General features: G+C 39.6%; 1 protein-coding gene across 3 annotated transcripts in view; it reads left to right on the top strand.

Annotated features, from left to right (window-relative positions):
• The window catches only part of sgcd (sarcoglycan, delta (dystrophin-associated glycoprotein)), a 280,526-nt gene that overhangs the window by 131,883 nt on the left and 129,299 nt on the right, over positions 1–19,344 (top strand). Inside the window, exon 1 of one of the 3 annotated variants that reach the window (XM_051399909.1) lies at positions 11,860–12,321. The exons of the other annotated variants lie outside the window; for them this stretch is intronic. Within the exon in view, the coding sequence (XP_051255869.1) occupies positions 12,319–12,321 (3 nt within the window). The 5' untranslated portion in view covers positions 11,860–12,318. Of the gene's footprint in view, positions 1–11,859; positions 12,322–19,344 lie in introns of those variants that run through there. 3 annotated transcript variants of the gene reach the window in all.

Below are 19,344 nucleotides of genomic sequence, written 5' to 3'. Positions count from 1 at the left end.
CCCTATTGTTGACATTTATGTTTAGGTATAGTACAGTGCATGTGTTGCCCTCAATCCATATCAGTGGTCAAACTTTTTCTGGCGTGCCCTCCTTCAAAATCCGAATAAAGCACACATCCCACCACCTCACAATTTCTATCAAACATTGACAGTAATAGGGGAAGCAACTAATAATAAAGGGTACAAGTTGAGTTTTAGTGAAATAATGGTCAGCACAATAACATCAGCAAACTGTTGTCTGTTTATTTATTAGACATTCTTCTAAGTATCACTCCATATATGGGCGATTATGACCCAACCGCAGCTTTGGTGCTGCCCCCGGACCAAGGACAGAATAAGTCTGGTATATCTCCCAACATGTTTAGACAGGGATGTGTCAGCATCTATTATGGACATTTTTGGGTACTGGGTAGCAGGCTCCTGTGGGTTTGCCTAATTTAACCACAGGTGATATTTTTAAAAGTGATCACACTGTTTTTAAACCAGATGCAAAGATACATGTTACTGCAATCTAGAATTTTTGCTAGAGGATTGTGCACACCTGGCAGCAGAGGTCACTCAACATTAACATAATTTATTTGCCTTCAAAACTACATCTTTGACATTCACTTTGCAGGACTGATAGACAGCTTCCCAGCTCTGCTTTGAACACTCATCATGTAACTGTAGGAGCTCAGGTACAAGCCCTGCTTGTTAAACACGTCATGCCAGTCCTCATCTCCCTCTGACCTTTTTCCATCACTCCCACCTGCACTGTTTGCTGTGGGAAAGAATATAGGTAGCTAAGAAAAATGAGAACAATAAAAGTTCCTCGTACTGTTTAACAACCGTTTACTGTTGGTACTAGTTGGCCCTGTACGGCTGTGTTGTGGAACAGTGTGTTTTGTTACGAGGAAAGAGGTGGAAAATTTAGCCGAAGGCAAAATGCTCGGGAAGAGAGGCAACACATTCACGGAGCTAATGGCAGATTTTTCATGCTTCTATATGTTCTGGTCCTTGTTGTCACAGCATTCAGTGTCTAATTCGGTGCCCCGTTCTTTTTCCACCATGAAAACACTGAAACATTACCTCCAATGCTTTTCTTCTGTGTCCTCTTACAGCTTTCTGCTGATACATCCTTTGAGCGTGTCTAGACAGCAGAAAACAGTGGATTCCTTTTACTGAGCTCTGATTTGAAGTAGAGATGACAAGAATAGACAGAAGTTTTCTCTAATTTTGTGCTTTTTCTTCATTTTTCTCCCTCCTTCCATGTCCTTCCACCTTGTTCTTTTTTATGACTTAGACAAACTGTGACAATTGTCACTGTCACTTTGCTTCATCTGAAGGTTCTTCAGAGTCACAGATACATTCAAAGCAAGTCCTTGTGATATTCAGGTTGATGCAGACGACTGTTGTTTGTTTGGTCTGACAGGAGCTTTTAGATTGAGAAGTTCCTCCATTCTTTTTCAAAGTGCTCTTATTCATGGTTGCCCTTGGTGGAACGCACTTGATATGCGATGCGCTGCAGATCCTATAAAAAGCTTCCTCTCCTGCTTTTGCTTTCAAGTTAAGCTTTGCTAAAGGATTGTAACCCTTATCTTCCCAGTCAAGTTGAATAAGAAAGGCATAGGAAGCATTTATCACACTCACATGCAGGTCTTACAGCTGCCAGAGTAAAAGTTAATATATATTTTCCGATAGCATGCTCATGCACTAATTTGCCTTATGTATGACATTGCCTGGAGGAAATTAGTGATAGTGAGATTAACCACTTCAGCAGCTTGTCTCACCGCAGGGCAAACTCAACATGTTTAACTGTACAAATACAGCAAGTGCACGAGTCCTACTTTTTACTGCTTAATTACTTTACCTTTAGCCTGAAGGGGAATTGATCAGATAAATAAATAAATATGCTACCTATCTGTCTAATGTAACCAAACCGACAGACAAAGAAAGCAACCACCTCAGTATAGAAAGTGGCACATTTAGTAACTAAATAGCCAGATGTGTATCTCAGGAGTTGGTGGAGACCGTACTAAGGACAGAGAATATTGGATTTAGCTTCATCAGTTAGACACAAACACAATTTCAAATGGATGATAATTCTACTCAGTGTCTGCTTGATGTATATAGGCCAATATTTGCTAACATGCCATAACAGCTTTAAAAAGCAATTATACGTCAAGTTATGTATTTTTCTGCTAACTGGGGACACAATATGCTGGCTGTTTTGCTCATTAGATAAGGAATTGGTGCAAAATTACTGCAGAAAAGAAGTAAATACTTGGAGCTGTTTTCCAACAGCTACCTCGGTGACTTACAAGATCGAATTGTGTTGATTTGAAAGTACTGTTCAGCTCAACTGATATATCCCCTTTGATGACCAGACAATAAGATGAGGGAATTAACTGCAATCAAGTAATGTCCCAGTCAGAGGGAGTGAGCGCTTTTTGGATCCTTGTGGAAACCAGTTTATTGACTTCTTAAGGCTGGGTTGTCAGCTTGTTCCCTGAAGTGCCAAGTAGTGATGTTTCATGCCAAAAATGTCATTTGCTTACAGATCAATATGGCTTTTCAAACACAATATGTTCAGGGATGTAAGGGTGAAATTGTGTGAATGTACTGCTTAGGGATGGCATTTTTTGCTAACAGTTTTTGTTGTGTTGCTGAATATTTCACTGTAAACTGGCAGTTTATGTCACCGTATTTTGTCTGTTTTCACAGTTTGGGAGACTTTTATTCCTTAACCATTATCTCATCCTCTGTGCTTCCCTGAGAGGACACAAAATGCAATCTGTCATCCAACAGCGACAGTCACACCCAACAAAGACGGCCTCTTCGTTTCTGACTCAATGAACTCACTGCAGTGGTGCCAAGCGACGCTAAACGCTGCACCATTTTTCATGCCTTTTCCAATACCATTCTCCTCCAGCTGAGTGTTAGCTCATCAGAGCAGGCCTGTCTGCTGCCTGCCAAAGCCATCATCTACATCACCGCGCTCCAACGGAAACACAATCACTGCTTTCTATGGAAAACCAAACGCCAGAGTATAATAGGGAGCAATATGTTTCTCCTCTGTCTCTGTTCAAACAATGTGGGGGAATGGCCAAAGAAGGATGCTATGAACAGGAAAAGTTAGTGAATGAAACCGAATGAAAAAAACTGACATAGCTAAAGATTCAGCAGCTGCTCCTGAGGGGTTTAAGATCTTCTTTAGAATACAAAAATAGATTTAAATATTTATGGAGAGTTGATGAACTTCCCAGTGACTCAATATAGTATTTTATCAAGAAGATGCCAAATGAAAAGAAAGGAAAATAATTTTTGGTGCAGAAAGTTTAACCCGAAAAGTCATATCTTACAGGACCAATGTGTAGGATTTAGTGGCAATGAAGTTCCAAATTGCAACTCCCTCAGATCACCCTCCTGTTCCATGCGCGAAGGAAAAACTACATTAGCTGTAAAATGTGTGAAAAACACAAAAGTCTTTCCTATTTACCTATTTATTAAAACATAGAGCAACATTAGCATTAGCAATGTTAGTCAATATTCACACTCCTTTTAACCCCACTGCTCTCCATCAACTCCTGAGAAAATATATCTGGGTCTTTATCAGCCAGATACCTCACTTTATTCAAGCAGTTAATAAAGTAAAAAAAATATATTAATTATTAGCTTAGAATTAGCTTATTGCCTGAACACAAATAACTTTTGTTTCATAATGAGGTGTCAAAGTGGAGTTTCTTCAAATATCTATAAAAGGTATCTAACTTTTGGTTTTATTTGAGAACTATCAGGATGGGTCACTTTCACTAACATAACTTAAATATATACATTGGTTTCTCACTTGTAATGCTACAGTATGTAACCCTGAAGCCAGTTTTGGTTTATAGCACAAAAAAATAAATATTTTGCAATCTGGCTTGACTGACTATTTAAAACAATTATCCTACATACACCAACTACGTGTTAAACATTATACACCATATACATCAAGTTTGCACATTTTAAATTGGTGACACTAAAGGGATATTTGGACCCGCTTGAGTTTTGGCATTTTCCTTTGTTGAATAGGGCATTGGAAGAGTTGAACAGGAGGTTGGAAATGTTGGTTATACCTCGAGCATCTGATTTCATGGAGTAGTATGAATTAGGTATCTTTCCCAGGAGGTTTGAAAAGACCTTGCAGTAACAAGTTCACCTGTCCATCATTTTATAGATTGTGACAGATGATAGAGGAACCAACAGGAGGTGAGTATGCAGCACGTCACATGATATCTGGAACCAAGCCTGTGGTTCCATGACCCTACAACAAATGGAGGAGTCACACCAGCTGTCAAATAATCAGTTAATTTTCTTTTGTGACATTCTGTGACTTCCAGTGTATTAACTTGTTTTTCAGTGTCTAATTTTGCTACACTTCATGGAGTCTTGGGAGCCATAAGGACACCCTGTAAAGACTTGCTGTCCATCATGCTGGCAGGCTCTGCTCACAAAGAGGCAAAGATGCCACCATCCTTGTTAGCATCACTGTCACTTGTAGCTCGTATCTTAATTATCTGGAAGCAAGAGCCGCACTGTACCTCACACCCACTCTCAAATTTAATCAGCATCCTCTACCAGATTCCTACCTCTTGGCCATGCTGCCACCACATTGCCTCCTACCTCCTCTGTAGCTTCATTTGTGTTGAGCAGGAACAGCTTCTATTACAAGCTATCCAGATGGCTGGAGCCTGGCGGTGGCACAGTGATCATTAACCTGCTGGGCTTGTCTCTATGTGAACCTTGTCTCTTTTAATTTGAATCTCCCCTCTTGACTCCCAAATGTCAAAACTTCCCCAGACTCTCAAACTTTAAGGTCATCAAATTCAGGATAGCTGAGAGCTGTTTTACAGGTTAGTCAGTTCACGAGGCCTGTCTGTTCGAGTGCATTAGGTGAACTCTTCTATGGGCAGTACATTTGTTACCTTTAGGTTACATATGATGGCACTCAACTCTGAGTTCACCAATAATGGAGCTGTTAAGGCTGCTTTTAGAGTGCTCTGGCCAAAAAATGCATGACTCTTTAGCAAAACACTTGAACCATGCTCAACTTGTACAACAATGCAACATCATCTGCAAAGGTGCCAAGCCAGTCAAATACATGCAAGCACTCATTCATATACAACATGTTTTCTACTGTTTATTATGTGGTCAGCAAAAGATAAAAAGAAAATGTCCACAGTTTAGGCATCTGATAATCCTTTAATCACATTTATTTGGTAGTTTATTTGATCCTAAGCAACACCCCCCTGACTGTTTTTAGTCTGAAAGTGCCCTTAGCCTTTATTTTTCTTGTGAATGAAGGCTCCACTGAAAAAAAATAAAATCCGCTATCAAATCCTCTCCCTCAGTCATGTCATGTGGATGGTTGCTTTCTTTCTTTCTTTCTTTCTTTCTCACAAAGCTTAGATATATTACTTCGACAGCTCTGATTCTGCAGCCGTGAAATGTCTCTATGTTCATTGTATCTTTGCTGCTAATGAGAATTTAATAGGAAACAGTTGCTGTTTAAGTTAAATGCACATTTGGTACAGCTGAGTATGGCCCAAACTGTCCTTTTAAAATTCGTCCCCAGCTTACTATATGTTTAGAAATTCCCCAACTGCACATAAAAACCCTATATATTTTAACGACAGAGTTGACTCTATCCCAGTCTTGACCCATTAAGAGACCCTGTGCATTTCTTGTTGGTGTGGTTTAGTATGGGTGCGACTGCTCCCTGGGACGTTCATGACATAAACATTATTATGATTACTTACTGAGCATTTCTGCTTCAATTGCACATCCAGCAGAAAGGCCATTGTACTCATTAAAAATGCATGTGGAGAAACTTTACTGATCTAATCCTGTAAAATGCAACATAGAGGTGTGGTTTGTTGCACACAGCAGCGTTTTGTGAGAATGGATAAGAGTGGTTTCTGTCAGCTGTGATACAGCAAAAATCCGTTCTAAGCCATATAAGTGAGTGCAACTGTAACGTTTTTCTGTTTTGGAGAAAGCTGAAGGCGAATGACGGGGTAGGAATATGACAAGAGTATACAAGCTTTGCATCGGCTGGTGGTAACTGACAGTTTCATTGATAGTTAGTGATTTCAAATCGCTCTCAGTGATTTCAGTGAGTTCACTTCCTCTGATAGAGAAAGACATGCCTCCTGGCAGAGAGGAGAGCATGAAAGAAGAGGAAACAGAGAGCAGAGCAGAACACCATGAAACCTGAAAAGAGGGAAAAAATATGTATGTAATACAGTAGCATACATAATAAAATAAATATTGATAATATAGAATGGAGTGTTTTTATGTCAGATAGCTACTGACAAAACATTTCATGCAGCCTCTGTTGCTTGTAGCTATTGCATGTTAGTCATAGTGCAAAGGCATCAATACAAATGCATTAAGTAAGTAAACATCATTAATATGACACTAGTCAGTGTTTTACAGAAATAAAAAAATATATAAAGCACAAACACTGACCACATTGTCACCTTTTCTTCACTTTCTACTGCCCCTACCTTCAGGTGAGCTGTGGCCACTTGTGACAGTTTGTCAATCTAGACTTTGTTTTCAGGCAAGGTGACTTTCAAATTGACTAATTAATAGGAAAACAAACTTGAGGCGCTGAGAAGAAAATGAAATAGCAGAATTGACCGGCTCCTTCAAGTGCTGAAGTTTTAGAGCTGTGTCAGCAGCACTGAGAAAGTTGCGAAATTAAAGAAGTATTCAGTGACCGAAAAGGTAAAAGTCCCAATTGATACATTTACTCAGCATCTGTCCTTCATGAGTCAGTTAGAATATTTCTTGAATGTTGTAGGACAGGATATAGTGATTTATAAACACAAAACGGAAGCATTTTGGACCTTTCTATTCAAGAAAACATCGTAAACCATTGACTTAGGTAGAAATGAGTATGCAGTCAGTTCTGTGTAATATACAGAAAAATTGTGTAACATAGCATTAAAGTCTGATGAGCCTTCAGACTCATGGATTGATAACCTCACTTGAATAACTAAAACCACTCACCCACATGCCTCTTGCATTTATTATAACACCGTTACCACTGCTGCTCCTGCTGCTGTTTATATAGCATTTCATAAGCCCCACCTCCACCTAGCTTCCTGAAGGCTATGAGTCTTAAGTTATTATTGACTCTCCCCATTCTCTTCTGTGCTGAGCTTGTTGTATTCTTGTGGAGAGTGACATGGATAAGGCCTATACACTATATATTATATCAGTACAACTCTGCATTCACAAAATAATCACATGAGTTGGCTCACTGAAATCATTTTATGGACATGAATGCGGGAGTGTTTTATTGCGGGTCCTGGATCCTCCTTTATTTATAAAAATAATCTGTTTAGAATCATGAAATATATGGAGCGAGGAATATGAGGTAATGATTTTCATTCCAAATGGAAATATGGATTTACTTTTGGAATAAACAGCCTCTTTGGCATCATGCTCAAATAAGATTGAATAGTAAAACTAAAGGCCCCACAAGAGATGTTTAGGATGTTTAGTCAATTTCCACAAAACATTTGCATCTGATTATGATAATCACCTCTTCTTCAGCCTCGCTTGGTTGTTTTTTTTTTAAGTGTCCCCCTGTGATCTGGCAACATCTGATCCTTTCAATAACACAATGAGATGTTCAGGATAAAATGAGAGAAAGATAGCCTTTTTGATGAATTTTGGTAGAATAGTGTCAGAACTGCTTACACCTAATTTAAGGCAGAAAGAAGAATCAGACTCCTGGAGGAGGAAGACAGAAAGAGTAAACAAGAGTGACTGCAATTTGAATTTGAGTTGGAAATAAATAGCCATATTTATTCATGATGACATCTGTGACACAATCCATATTCAACCAAGGTTGCCCGCATTTGGACCAGCTTTAAAACCCAGTCGCCAGGCCAGTCTGGGTTCGTAATTGGCTATTTTCATACACGGAGTGAAGCATGCTGGGAACGATCCAGACACTCAGGCTGAGAGGGAAAGGTTGGGGATTTTTCTGCCTTAGGTATGATTCACACAAGAACACAATAAAAACAACAACATTCATTATGTATCACTATGGGAATGTCGTACAGAGACATACCTGAATGGACGTGCAGACAGATGGAAGAGCTAAAGCTGACAGACAGATGAATGATGGACAAACAAAACATGTAATGTCCAACATCCCCTCCCATCAAAAGCTCACACATATACACAATAACAAACACAGTCAGACATAGTGAGACAACACAGTGGTTGTTCTCTCATCCATACAGACAGACATGGATTTAAACACAGACAGAAAATCTACAAAAACAGACGGATTTTGATATAACCAAAGTTCTACATGCTGCTATCTTGGCAAGGAAGCTTCTGTAAAAGAAACCTTTTTTATATATATATTTTTGTGTGGCTTTTTTTGCCTTTTCATTAGGTAAGACAGCTGAAGAGTGTTAGGAAAGGGAGAGAGAGAGAGAGAGAGAGAGAGAGAGAGAGAGAGAGAGAGAGAGAGAGAGAAATGACATACAACAAAGTCAGTCTGCAGCCACGCTCGTATTGTAAGTATTGGACGAATTTCAATGTTGACCTAACTTTGGCACTGAGTCAGGAGCTCATCGTAGTTTTTTTTAAAGATCATGACTGTCTGCACCACATCCCATAGTAATCCAGTCAGCAGTCACTGAGACATTTCACGCTGAACCAAAAATATCGACCTCCTGGTGGCGCCAGAGGAAGATTTATCTCACCAAAAATCACTAGGATTCATCCTCTTGGTACCATGGATGTTTGTGCTTTCAGATTTCATGTTGAGGTATAGGAGATGACAGCTAAAAATTGACCATCACAAGAGACATCCGTTGTGTTTTTTTCTTCTATTTTACAGATGTAAAAAGACTAAAAAGTGAGTCTGACCAAGTATGATCAGTGGTAAGTGCCTGAAATCTTACTAACTGGGCATTACCTGGCCAGGGCACTTGGGGCTGTAGTTCCTTTAGGTATAAATAATTATCTACTTAATCCAGTTTGTCACTAAAGAAGACACATTTCATATCTTCTTGGGTTACTATGCCAAGCACTTGTGAATCCACACTTAAAATTCAAAGATTTTTTTTTACTGGGAAAAGCAATGCCACACATATCCTCTCATGCTGATCCATGAAAACAATGTCTGTATGAGTTCCATGTAAACAGAGCAGAGCATAAGTTATAAGCTATACAGCTGAAGTACTTTGCATTGTTGGACTCTGATGAGTAACAGTCCAGCCAATGCCCCTGATAGAGGTTAAAATCTTCAAGAAGGTGTGTGTTTTCTGTTAGTCCGATTGGTTTAACATAACTGCCTGGTCACCATTATTTTTAGTTTGAAATGTTTTTATTTTACTTCAAAGATATTCAAAGAATTACACAGCTTTCTGAAAGCAAAAAGAAATAGAGCAGTTTTCAGACTTTTGACTTTGATCAAAACTCCACCCACTGACATTTAACTCAAACAATGAGTCTTTTTATCTGCCTCCGAATTAGCTCTGCTTAGCTGCCACATGTAAAAACTCCATCTCTCCACTATCTCCTCCATCTTCTTTTAAACTCTTGTTTAAAAATCTGTCTGTGTATAGGATCTTCTGCCTCACCTCCCCTGCGTATTTGCCTACACTACGTCTTCATTATTAGATGTAGCCTTGCTGTGTTCCTCCTTTCGTACCAGAAGCCTATTAGGGATTTTCCCTTTTATTTATTGATTAATACATCATCAAGTGGAGCTCCAGCCACAGCCCAGGGAACAACAGCGAGGTTCCCCTGGTGTCTTCAGGCTTCGTCCCGGCTGCCCACTTAAGATTCAGGACTGGCTTCGCCTGTAAGACAATGATTGCTATTATTCTTTGTTCTTCCAGGCAGTACTGCTAGTGAGAGAGTGGCTGCATTTTCTTTGTGGCTTATGTAGGAGTTAAAGGGAAAAACAAAAAACTCTGAATCAGAATTGTTGAAATTACCAGGCTTAAAAAGTGTTGGTGAATTTTGGGCGTGGACATATCTGCAGCTTAACCCTATTTTATGGGCATATAAAAGGATTTTTAACCTCTTTTAATAATAAATCACCTTGCTTTTTCTTATCAAAGGTGCAGCTCTGTGAAACTGCTGGATGTAACATCAAAGCATAAAGTATTCCCCTAACCTACAAAATCAGTCTCACCACAAACAAGCGGGCAGAGAGAATGGGATCAGTGTGGCTGTGAAGAGAGGGAGGAAGAGAGGAGGCAAGAGGGGAGAGGAGAGAAAAGAAAGTGGAGCTTTGTAGGAGAAGCTTTGTGAGGCTTTTTCCTCCCTCGCTGTCAGGCCACAGAACATTAAAGTGGAGGAGAGGAATTTGCATTCTCCAAATCGCTCCCTCTCTTTCACTCTCTCCTAAGCACACATGCTGACTGTCATGCACGTGTACTTGCACATGCGTGCCCTCTCGCTTGGACATAATTCAATTTACTGATGTTACATCAAAAATAAGTTGCTAAAGCATCCATAGTGACAGCAAAATGTACATACATAAATAAAAGAAGGCCTTTATATGACAGGCAACCAACTGTTAGGAATATTAGAAACACCTCTCAGTAGAATGCAGCACCACAACCTCCAAAATGACCATGAAGTTGAATAAACACCTCTCTAAAAGTTTCAACAAAAACTGAACACTGTAACCTTCATGAAGGCAGGATTATGTATAATCCTGGGCTGTTGAATTACTAGTTAGTTGTATTTTGTGAGGAAAATGAAGCATTAATTGTTTCACTTCCACTTGATACCAGTATGACTCTCAGCCTTGTGGCCCATAACGCCTGAAAGTGTTGAAATTTCAGCATACAGAATGTATAGTTCGAGATGGAGAGTCAAACTTTTCACAGCACTACATTATAAGTATACTCTGTGTTTTTAATATGGCCTACAGTATAGAGAACCTGTAACATTTGCACCACGGGTGTGAGATGCAAGTAGGAGCACTAAAATGTGCAAAGCTATTAACCTGAGATTTCAGTTAGACTTAAATCAGAGAAATGCAAATTTGAGACTTGACTTACTTGAGACTTAAAGGTTGGACTTGACTGGGAAGTTGAAATCAAGCAAGTAATAAGAAGGGATATACGTTTTACAGACTGCAGTGAGTCAGTGGAAATGTAGGCTAGGAGGGCGAGTGTAATCATCCAGAAGGTCCAATCACATGAACTTACACAGCATCTTGCAGTGCAGTAGCTAAAGATGAAATGGAAGTGTATTCATAATGCAAGTCCTCAAAATGTCAAACTTGATTGCAGGACACTGATTAAGGACAAAGTCATCAATATTAAATTGATCATTTTTACTAAAACATGGTTATAAACATACAACAATAATTTATACAAAAACATTTATTATGATAAATAAAAACATGATAAAAAAAATTTTTTTTACAAAAGAATAAAAAATATGTAAACCCCAAAAAACCCTTTCAAAAATACTCATTGTCCACAAACACCTAAACCTCCTCCTATACTATACCCCCACTCTCTCACCCATGGGACATCAAAGAAAAAGTAAATTCACACTGATGGGTCAAATGTGTAATTAAAAAGAAAACTGTTCTTCCACTCATTGTAAGGTCAGGTAGACAGGTCTTGCTGTATGATTCAGTGTAATATACTGTGCCTCACACAACACACAGGCAAAAAACACTCAAAAACGCCCCCATAGACTTGCACATAAAACACTGGAGGGGCAGGGCTCTGACTGCTGGAGAAGGAGGGGTCGTCATGACAACACCATACTCTCAGGCAAGTCCCGCCTCTTTAAACTTCAAACCAGAAGCCCACATGTGTCTCTGGTTCTAAATCTGGCAGGAAGGCAGGGCTGCAACTCAGAGAGACAGAGGGCTAGAGCAACAAGACTCTCCACGGCAGAGCAGCAACCTTAAAAAAAAATAAATAAAAAAAGAAAGGGGAAAAAAAAGAAGGAGGGAGACAGCTGGGTCACGGGAGTCCACCAAGCATCCAGGAAACCGCTTACAGCTCAGGGACTCGGCCAAAAGAGGTGGGGAGCAGTTTGTTATTGGAAAAGCTGACAAGAGAGCAAGGGAGCAGGGAGGGGAGAGAAAGAGAGAGGTGGCTGCCTGACTTTGACTTGGTCAGTGAAGGCCTCATGCAGCTTCTTAGCAGCAACTCAATCCCATTTTTATCTGCCTGACACTCCACGACTTTGAGCAGAACTCACCAGGAGCCCAGACCAGAGGGAAAGTAAAGAGGGGGATAAAGAGGAAACAGGAAGAAAAAGAGAGACTGAAGAGAAACCATGGTAAGTTTGGTTTCACTGGACTGCTCATTAAGTTTGGTTGTTGGTGTGGCTGTGGTGGGCGGGGAGGTGGGCCGAGCTTTGAGTGCTGCTACTTTATTCCTCCAAAAGAAGACCAAATTAAAGCTGCAGCTCTCCTTTGTTACTTTGTTTGTTTTTGTTTTTTATTTCCCTACTTTGTGCTTGCCTGCCCGAGAAAAAAACTTCACAAATGCAGAACCCCCAAAACTAAAGCAGTTAAATTAATTTATTTGTTGTGAAACAAGACGTTGGGAAGAAATTAAGCTTGGGAACATTCTTTTCTTTTTCAGAAATTAAATTGCAAGAAAAGTGATTTCCAAGGCTGTTTGCTCTAAATATTAGCCCTTTTCTACAATGTTTGTGTATCAAGAGAGCAAAAAGAAGGGTGGGTGGGTGGGTGGGCTGACCGCCCTACTTCCCCTATCAGTCCCGGCAACGCATTTGGTTTCAATTACTTTGTCCCTCTGGGGAACAAGCTGCTATAAATAAGTAACAAGAAGTTGAGTGTGGACAGACTGCAGCCTACTGTCGGGGTTTGACTGTGGAGGAGGAGGAGGAGGAGGAGGCGCATGCCTCAGCGCTGACTCGGGTTCTGCTCTGGGTGTGTGGGTGTGGGGGATTGGCTGTCGCCGTTGTGGTGAAAGGGGCGTGTGTGTTGTGGAGAAGAGGTTTTGTTTTGCTCCTTGTAGCTCAGTGGGTAAAAGCAATAACTATTAGTAATTGAGACCAAGTCATTTGATTTTATAGGCCAAATCATTAAATACCCTAGTGTGTGGCTTTGTAACATCTGCCTGTTGCTGTCTTGTTTATGTTGTGTTTATGATTTTCTTGTGTCAAACATTGGTTCCCTATAGAAATGACTTGACTTGAGACTTGAAAGCAAAAACATCTAAAGTCAGATCAAGTGTTTAGTCTCACAGTGGTCAAGTTTAAGTTAGTCCTACATTTTGTGATTTACATCACATGTGAACTCCCAAGTCCCAAGTTTCAAGTTTATAGCTTTGGTTAAATGTTGATTAGCACTGCGACCAGTTAAATTGGTCAATATTTTAAGTATCAAAAACTTATCTCCTGTTGGTTTCAAAAGCAGCTTTAAAGAACCTTGGCTGTGGTCAGCTTTTATTCACAACAGACTCCAACAGTGACCAGCTTTCATAGCACTCCTGCTATTTAATCTACTGTCCATCCATTTGATCAGTATGATGCAAACATTTTTATTTTTATCAAAATACACTTCGTAGACTGCTTCTGTCCCGTTCGCCATTCACAAACATATCGAGGTCATTAGTATCAGCCTGCTTTGGTTTGTGCACTTTAGAGCACCACCCACCTCCTACTCTAATAGCTTTAAAAAAAATGAGTTCAATTTCTTTTAAAAATTGCATTAGTAAGAACTTGTTTATATCCAGACAGAAAACCAATGAGTGGTGCCTGTTCCAGAAGACTTTTCAAACTTAAAATTGCTGCCTCAGGTTTTGCAAAGGTCTCATTATCCCAGTTTTTATGACAAGATTTTCTGCAGATCTTTGTGAGCGTGACGAGACAGAAGTCTAGCTATGCTTGATTACACTTATTGAGATGCAACAGATCTGCCCTTTTTGCTGAGGATGGTCACGAATATCAAAGTTACAAATCAGAACTTCATACTGTGTTTCAACCAACAGAGACTGAGCACTCTGATCAGACTACGCTGAGCATTTCGGGAATCTTTTGGGTGTCTGTGAACTGTGAAAGTTACCCATGGTAATTGAAGCTTATTAAAGTAAAAAAAAAAGTGAGTTGCCTTTCTTTCATTAGAAACAAAGAACAACATGAGGAAGGAAATTAGCAGCAACAGCCAGCAGCCATTTTGAGTCTCTGCACTTATACATAGATTTGAAGTAGCCTGTGCAACCAGGAAACTCATGAGTCCACTCTCTCCCACTGTGACTCTGACATGTAACACAGCCCACCTGCTTCAGGACACAGAGCAGCACACACAGTTATATTAGGAACGGAGTCAGAGATCCAAATATCCCCCGACCTTCCAGCCACCAAACCCGACTCTCTGTCCCTGTCTCTTCATGGGCTTTTTACTGTCTGCCTGCATGAAGCTTCCAACTGTCTACTGTTACCTCATATCGACAGATAGAAACACAGACACAGGCAGTTAAACCTGCGAGAGAAATCATAAGCATTTATACAGGAACAGTGAATCACATCCAAGTAGCAGTATAGTCTGTAGTTAAGGCTCGTAGTTCCAATTTTCAACCGAACAATTTTCAGATCTTCTCTAAACGAGATTGGCTAAAGGGATTTTTACCTGGATTTTATCTCTACCACACATCCAACTGCTCTTCTCATTGTGATTGGCTCAGTTGTTTCAGAGCAATGAGACCAGGAATGTGACTGGCTGTCTGATCTATATTAATCTTCAGCCACCCCTTTGGCCCTTTGTACTGCTGCACACACTGTAGCCCTACATGAACCAAAATAGCAGGCGTGCTTGGAGACCACACAGTCCGTGGTCTGTGCTACTGTGTTGCACTAGTTGTTGAGCTTAGGTGATATATCTAATATGTTTCTTTAAAAAAAACACTAAATAATGAGCTTTAAGGATATTATTAATGCTGTGTTAGGGTTCTTAGTATTACAAAAATATGCAGGCAGAAACTGTGCTGACTCTGTGCATCATTTTAACTTCCATGAAGGTCTTTAACATTGGTTCATGTCAGAACGTTGTCTCTGACTCTGTAACCCTGGCAGTGTTTCCACCCACTGAGCTACAGAGGAGAACATTCCAGCACAAGTGCTACAAAAGTCAACAGTCTCTGCCAGCCACCACTGAGAGCTGTCTGCTGTTTGCTGAGAGTGTCTAGAGGTTTCATCCTTTCCAACAGATCTTTACAGCAGCAGTTTGGCACATTAGAGCCACGCATCAAAAGATGAGCCTTTTTCTCATTTAATCAACATTTAGCATCCAACCAGCAGCTCTGCAATGAGGCTTTCACCGCTCCGCTGAACGGAAGGGAGACAGAGACCGGTCGGTGTCGGTTATTAGCGCTCCTAAAACCTTCTTCAAAATCATCGTTGTTACTGTGAAACTGCTTGCTTTTTGCAACTTGTTGAGAGAGCATGAGAGAGAAAGAGAGCTAAGAAAGGTTAAAGGATGAAAGAACATACTGTAAGAAGGGAGAAAGCATAGGAAGATACAGTTGGTGTAGGAGTTATAATTAGGGATTCGATCTGTGAGCTTCTAGCATTCACAGTAGAACAACAACACAACCAAAGCAACATGTTGCTTATAATCAAAACTGAGACACTTATTATGGGAAGTTTTCCCACCTTAGAATCATGTAAAACACACCAGCTGTGTTGCCTAGAGTGATGTACCACAGAGACAGAAGGTAGAAGCATTAATATGCCAGTATTTTGAACAAATGTGATAAATTGCTGCTTTTTGAAACACATTTTTGTGTGGGCTCACACAGAGATTGTTGCCAGTGTTTGCTGGTAGTTTTTCACCCCTCACAATGGCATAGGCAGCATCTGCTAGTAACCTATTATTTACTTTCACTCCACATGTGCAGATGCAGAAACTTTTTTTCCTTGAAAAATAAAGGTTATATCAGTAGTTTTATAGTAAGTAACTATTCCTACTTTATAATGAATGTAAATACACATTATGTAGTTATTGTAAGTGTTTAGTGGAGAAATAAATGAAGGCAGTGAGTGGAGGCAAAAATGTATAGCGGCTGTCGGAGGTATAGTCTAATTCAGTCAGAAACCTGCTGAGTAAGAGCTTGGATTGTTAATTTTCTATCCATGAAAGGTCTCTACAGAGTCCTGCATGTATTAGAGGTAGATTGTTATTACATTTTTGAATACAATTTTTACCCCATGTACATTATGGTTACGGTAAGTCAGCTTTGTTAAGTGCCCATCTTCAGTTTCTCATTCACTCAGACTCTGTGCATTGCAGGCACAATGTGTTGGAGTAGATAAGAAATTACTAACTTACAGTTTGTTTCTACAAAGCCAATGCCACCCTGGTTCCCCATAGGTATATACTGTAGCCCTACAGTAGCTCTGAGTGTGAAACAGACCCCATGTGACTCTGATCAAGGACACCTTTCAGCTTTTAAGCAATATGGCTGCCCATACACAGCACTATATCTAACAGCTGGCGACGTGCCTTGTGGGCAGCCATACGTCAGCCTTCTGCAACCATAAATCCACCCCATGTCTGGAAAATTGTAAAGAATGACTCATCAGACCTTTTCATTTTGGTGCTGCTAAATTGCATAACATTAAGTGAAACATCTTGACATGGAACAACCCGTTTCTGAATGGCACAGACTTAAACAGTAGATTGTTGTTTCATTTCAGTTTCATAGTGCTCCACTAATCAATATTTTATAATGCCAGTGAATCAAGTGACTGTAATGTAATGTAGTCATGTGAAAAACCTACAGAGACGTATCACTGAGATTTTTGGCCTCTTAAAGCTCATTGTTTAGGTTTTATGCCACATTTACTGTATATTTCAGTGTCATAATTCCCCTCAACCCTGTTTCAAGCAGCAGCAAAACCCATGGTATAGAAGCTGCCCAGCTCTAAACAGCAAACGAAGCAGCAAAGCAGTGCTAAAAGGAGAGTAATTATTGCAATTGATGGATGTGTAATTGGACAAATTGATTGCTAATGCCGTAACAACTTTATAAGGTAATAATATAGTGGTTGTTTTTCTCCTCCAAGTGTAAATAAAAATCAGTTAATGCAGCTTTGAAGAAAAAGTTTTGAATTTTGAGGGATATGCTTATTTACTTTCATACTACATGCACATATTGGTTGAACATGATGCAAACAACAGAGACATTTCTGGTGGTTTTACAGAGCCACTTGTGTGTAAATGTCCACAGGATAAAACTTAGTATGCCACTTAATACCCTTCAATATACCCAGTTGTCCTTTTTGTTGTATGACATCACAGCTTTTGCGTGCCTTTACATACGTTTGCATTTATTTTTTGTCTGTTTTTAAAACGTGCATATTCTTCATTGACCGGTTTAAATTTGAGTCATAATGGCACTTACTGAAACAACTGTGGGGATTTATTTTACAGATAGTCTTCTGTCATGCAGTGTTTCTGTTATTTCCTCCACCCTCCTGCAGACAGATGGAAAGATAGTGCTGGGGGGGGCTGGGAAGGATAAATGAGAGGCAGATGAGTCTGAGAAGAGGAGGTGAACAGAGGGAGAAAAAGTGAGGCAGCAGAGGAGAGGGTGATTTGCTGAGTGAGTGATAATTTGAGGATTAGACTTTTGAGCAGGAATCGAGCTGCGCCGAGCCAACCTCTTCCCACATCCGCTTGGCATGGCGCTGGAAAGTCATTTCCATGAAAATTATGACCCCACCCCTGTTGTTTGTGGCCATTTTGCTATGGGGTAAATAGCGTCCTTAAAAGAAGAGTGATTTTTAAAAAGAACAATTGAGCAAGGATGGTAAAATTATGTCTGTGATATCTCTGTGTGAGTTTTTACTCACCATTAACAGAGTGATGTCTGTGAAACCAACTGGACACCATGGTCTATCCTTTAGAGTCTTCTTAGTATTTACTTTCTTTCAAAATGGGATCCAGCCATCAGGCAAGCCAATTAAGAGGGAGAGTTCTTATTTACTTTGACGGCCTTGCAGAGCCTGCTGTCTTTTCACATCATTACAGCTTCCTCAGACCTCGGTCAAACTGAGAGACAGATATAATCAGACTCCACAGGTCAATGAGCTTTTCTGGTTATAAACGTACAGCGTGCCTCAACAAAAAATAATACAAGCAGGAATGAATCAATACTCAAAGCTGGAAACTGAAAGTTATTTCGTTTAACTTTTTCTCAGTTCAGTTCAAATTGTAACACAGACATGTAAGTGTTGAGTGTGTTCCATGATTCATATTTTATAAAGAGGCTTCATTTGCTTTGATTTCTGAGAAATTGCTTTTTTATTACCTTGCTGATTGTGCACAGTGTGAGCTCTGTGATTGCAACCACAAATTTGAAACATTAAATCATGTATTTAACAGAGCAAAATAACCCTCAGATCTCTCCAAATCTTGCCTTATCAGCCTCTCCAATCCCCATAATTTAGGGCTTCAGTAAGTTAAAACTGCAAAGAGGTAAGGTCTGCAAACAACTTCGTATCTACTTTTTACGCACTCCCAACAAAATTGTCGAAACAAATAACACTGGCTGAAAAGATTTGATTGGTTGCTGACACCCAGATGAATGCGTTTGATGGAAGTGGGTTTCTGTTGGTTTCAATCTGCTAATTGATGATGTTGCACACAGTGTGAACAGTCAAGGTTTGTGCAGGTTGATTTATTTATCAGCCGGTTTTGTTTAGAATTCAACAATTGTGATTTTGTCTATAATAACATTTTCCCTATGTTTAATGTAACATAAATACTGAAAGTGGAAGATATACTCTCAATACATAAACTCCAGTATCAATTGCAACATTTAGAAAATGCACAGCAAGCACTGATTTGCTAACTTACAGTTTAACCAAACAAAAATGGGCAACATTTGTCTATGACGTCTCTATTTCCCGTCTTCCTTCCTTTATGGCAGAATAAACAGAGGTTCTTCCTGTCTCTCCTTCTGGCTATTTGTCTGTCTCTTGCTATGTATCTTTTGAAATGAATTAACATTCTGCATTGTTTCCTTAAGAACTGTTAGTTAAACAGTGTAGTCTAAACAGGAAGTTGTATCAACAGGAAAACAATATACTAAACTTTAAATAAGCAAGGCAAATCTTATTAGAAATTAAAAAACAATCACAGCTCATACAAGCCAGGCTACTTATTGAGTATTCCTGTGCTTATAACATATGGGTGTTGTAAATAAATACATCCTTGATGTTCATATTGCAATCAGATAGCCCAAAATGCATACAATCCAATTAAGATTTAACTTCTCAGAACTGCTACTCGAGGCATTCGGAGACATATTTTAGTCAGATTATAGGAAA

This window comes from Dicentrarchus labrax, unplaced genomic scaffold (assembly GCF_905237075.1).
Source record: "Dicentrarchus labrax unplaced genomic scaffold, dlabrax2021, whole genome shotgun sequence".
NCBI lineage: Eukaryota > Metazoa > Chordata > Actinopteri > Moronidae > Dicentrarchus > Dicentrarchus labrax.
The sequence above is the reverse complement of the archived record's forward strand: the minus strand, read 5'-3'. Positions and strand labels throughout refer to the sequence as shown.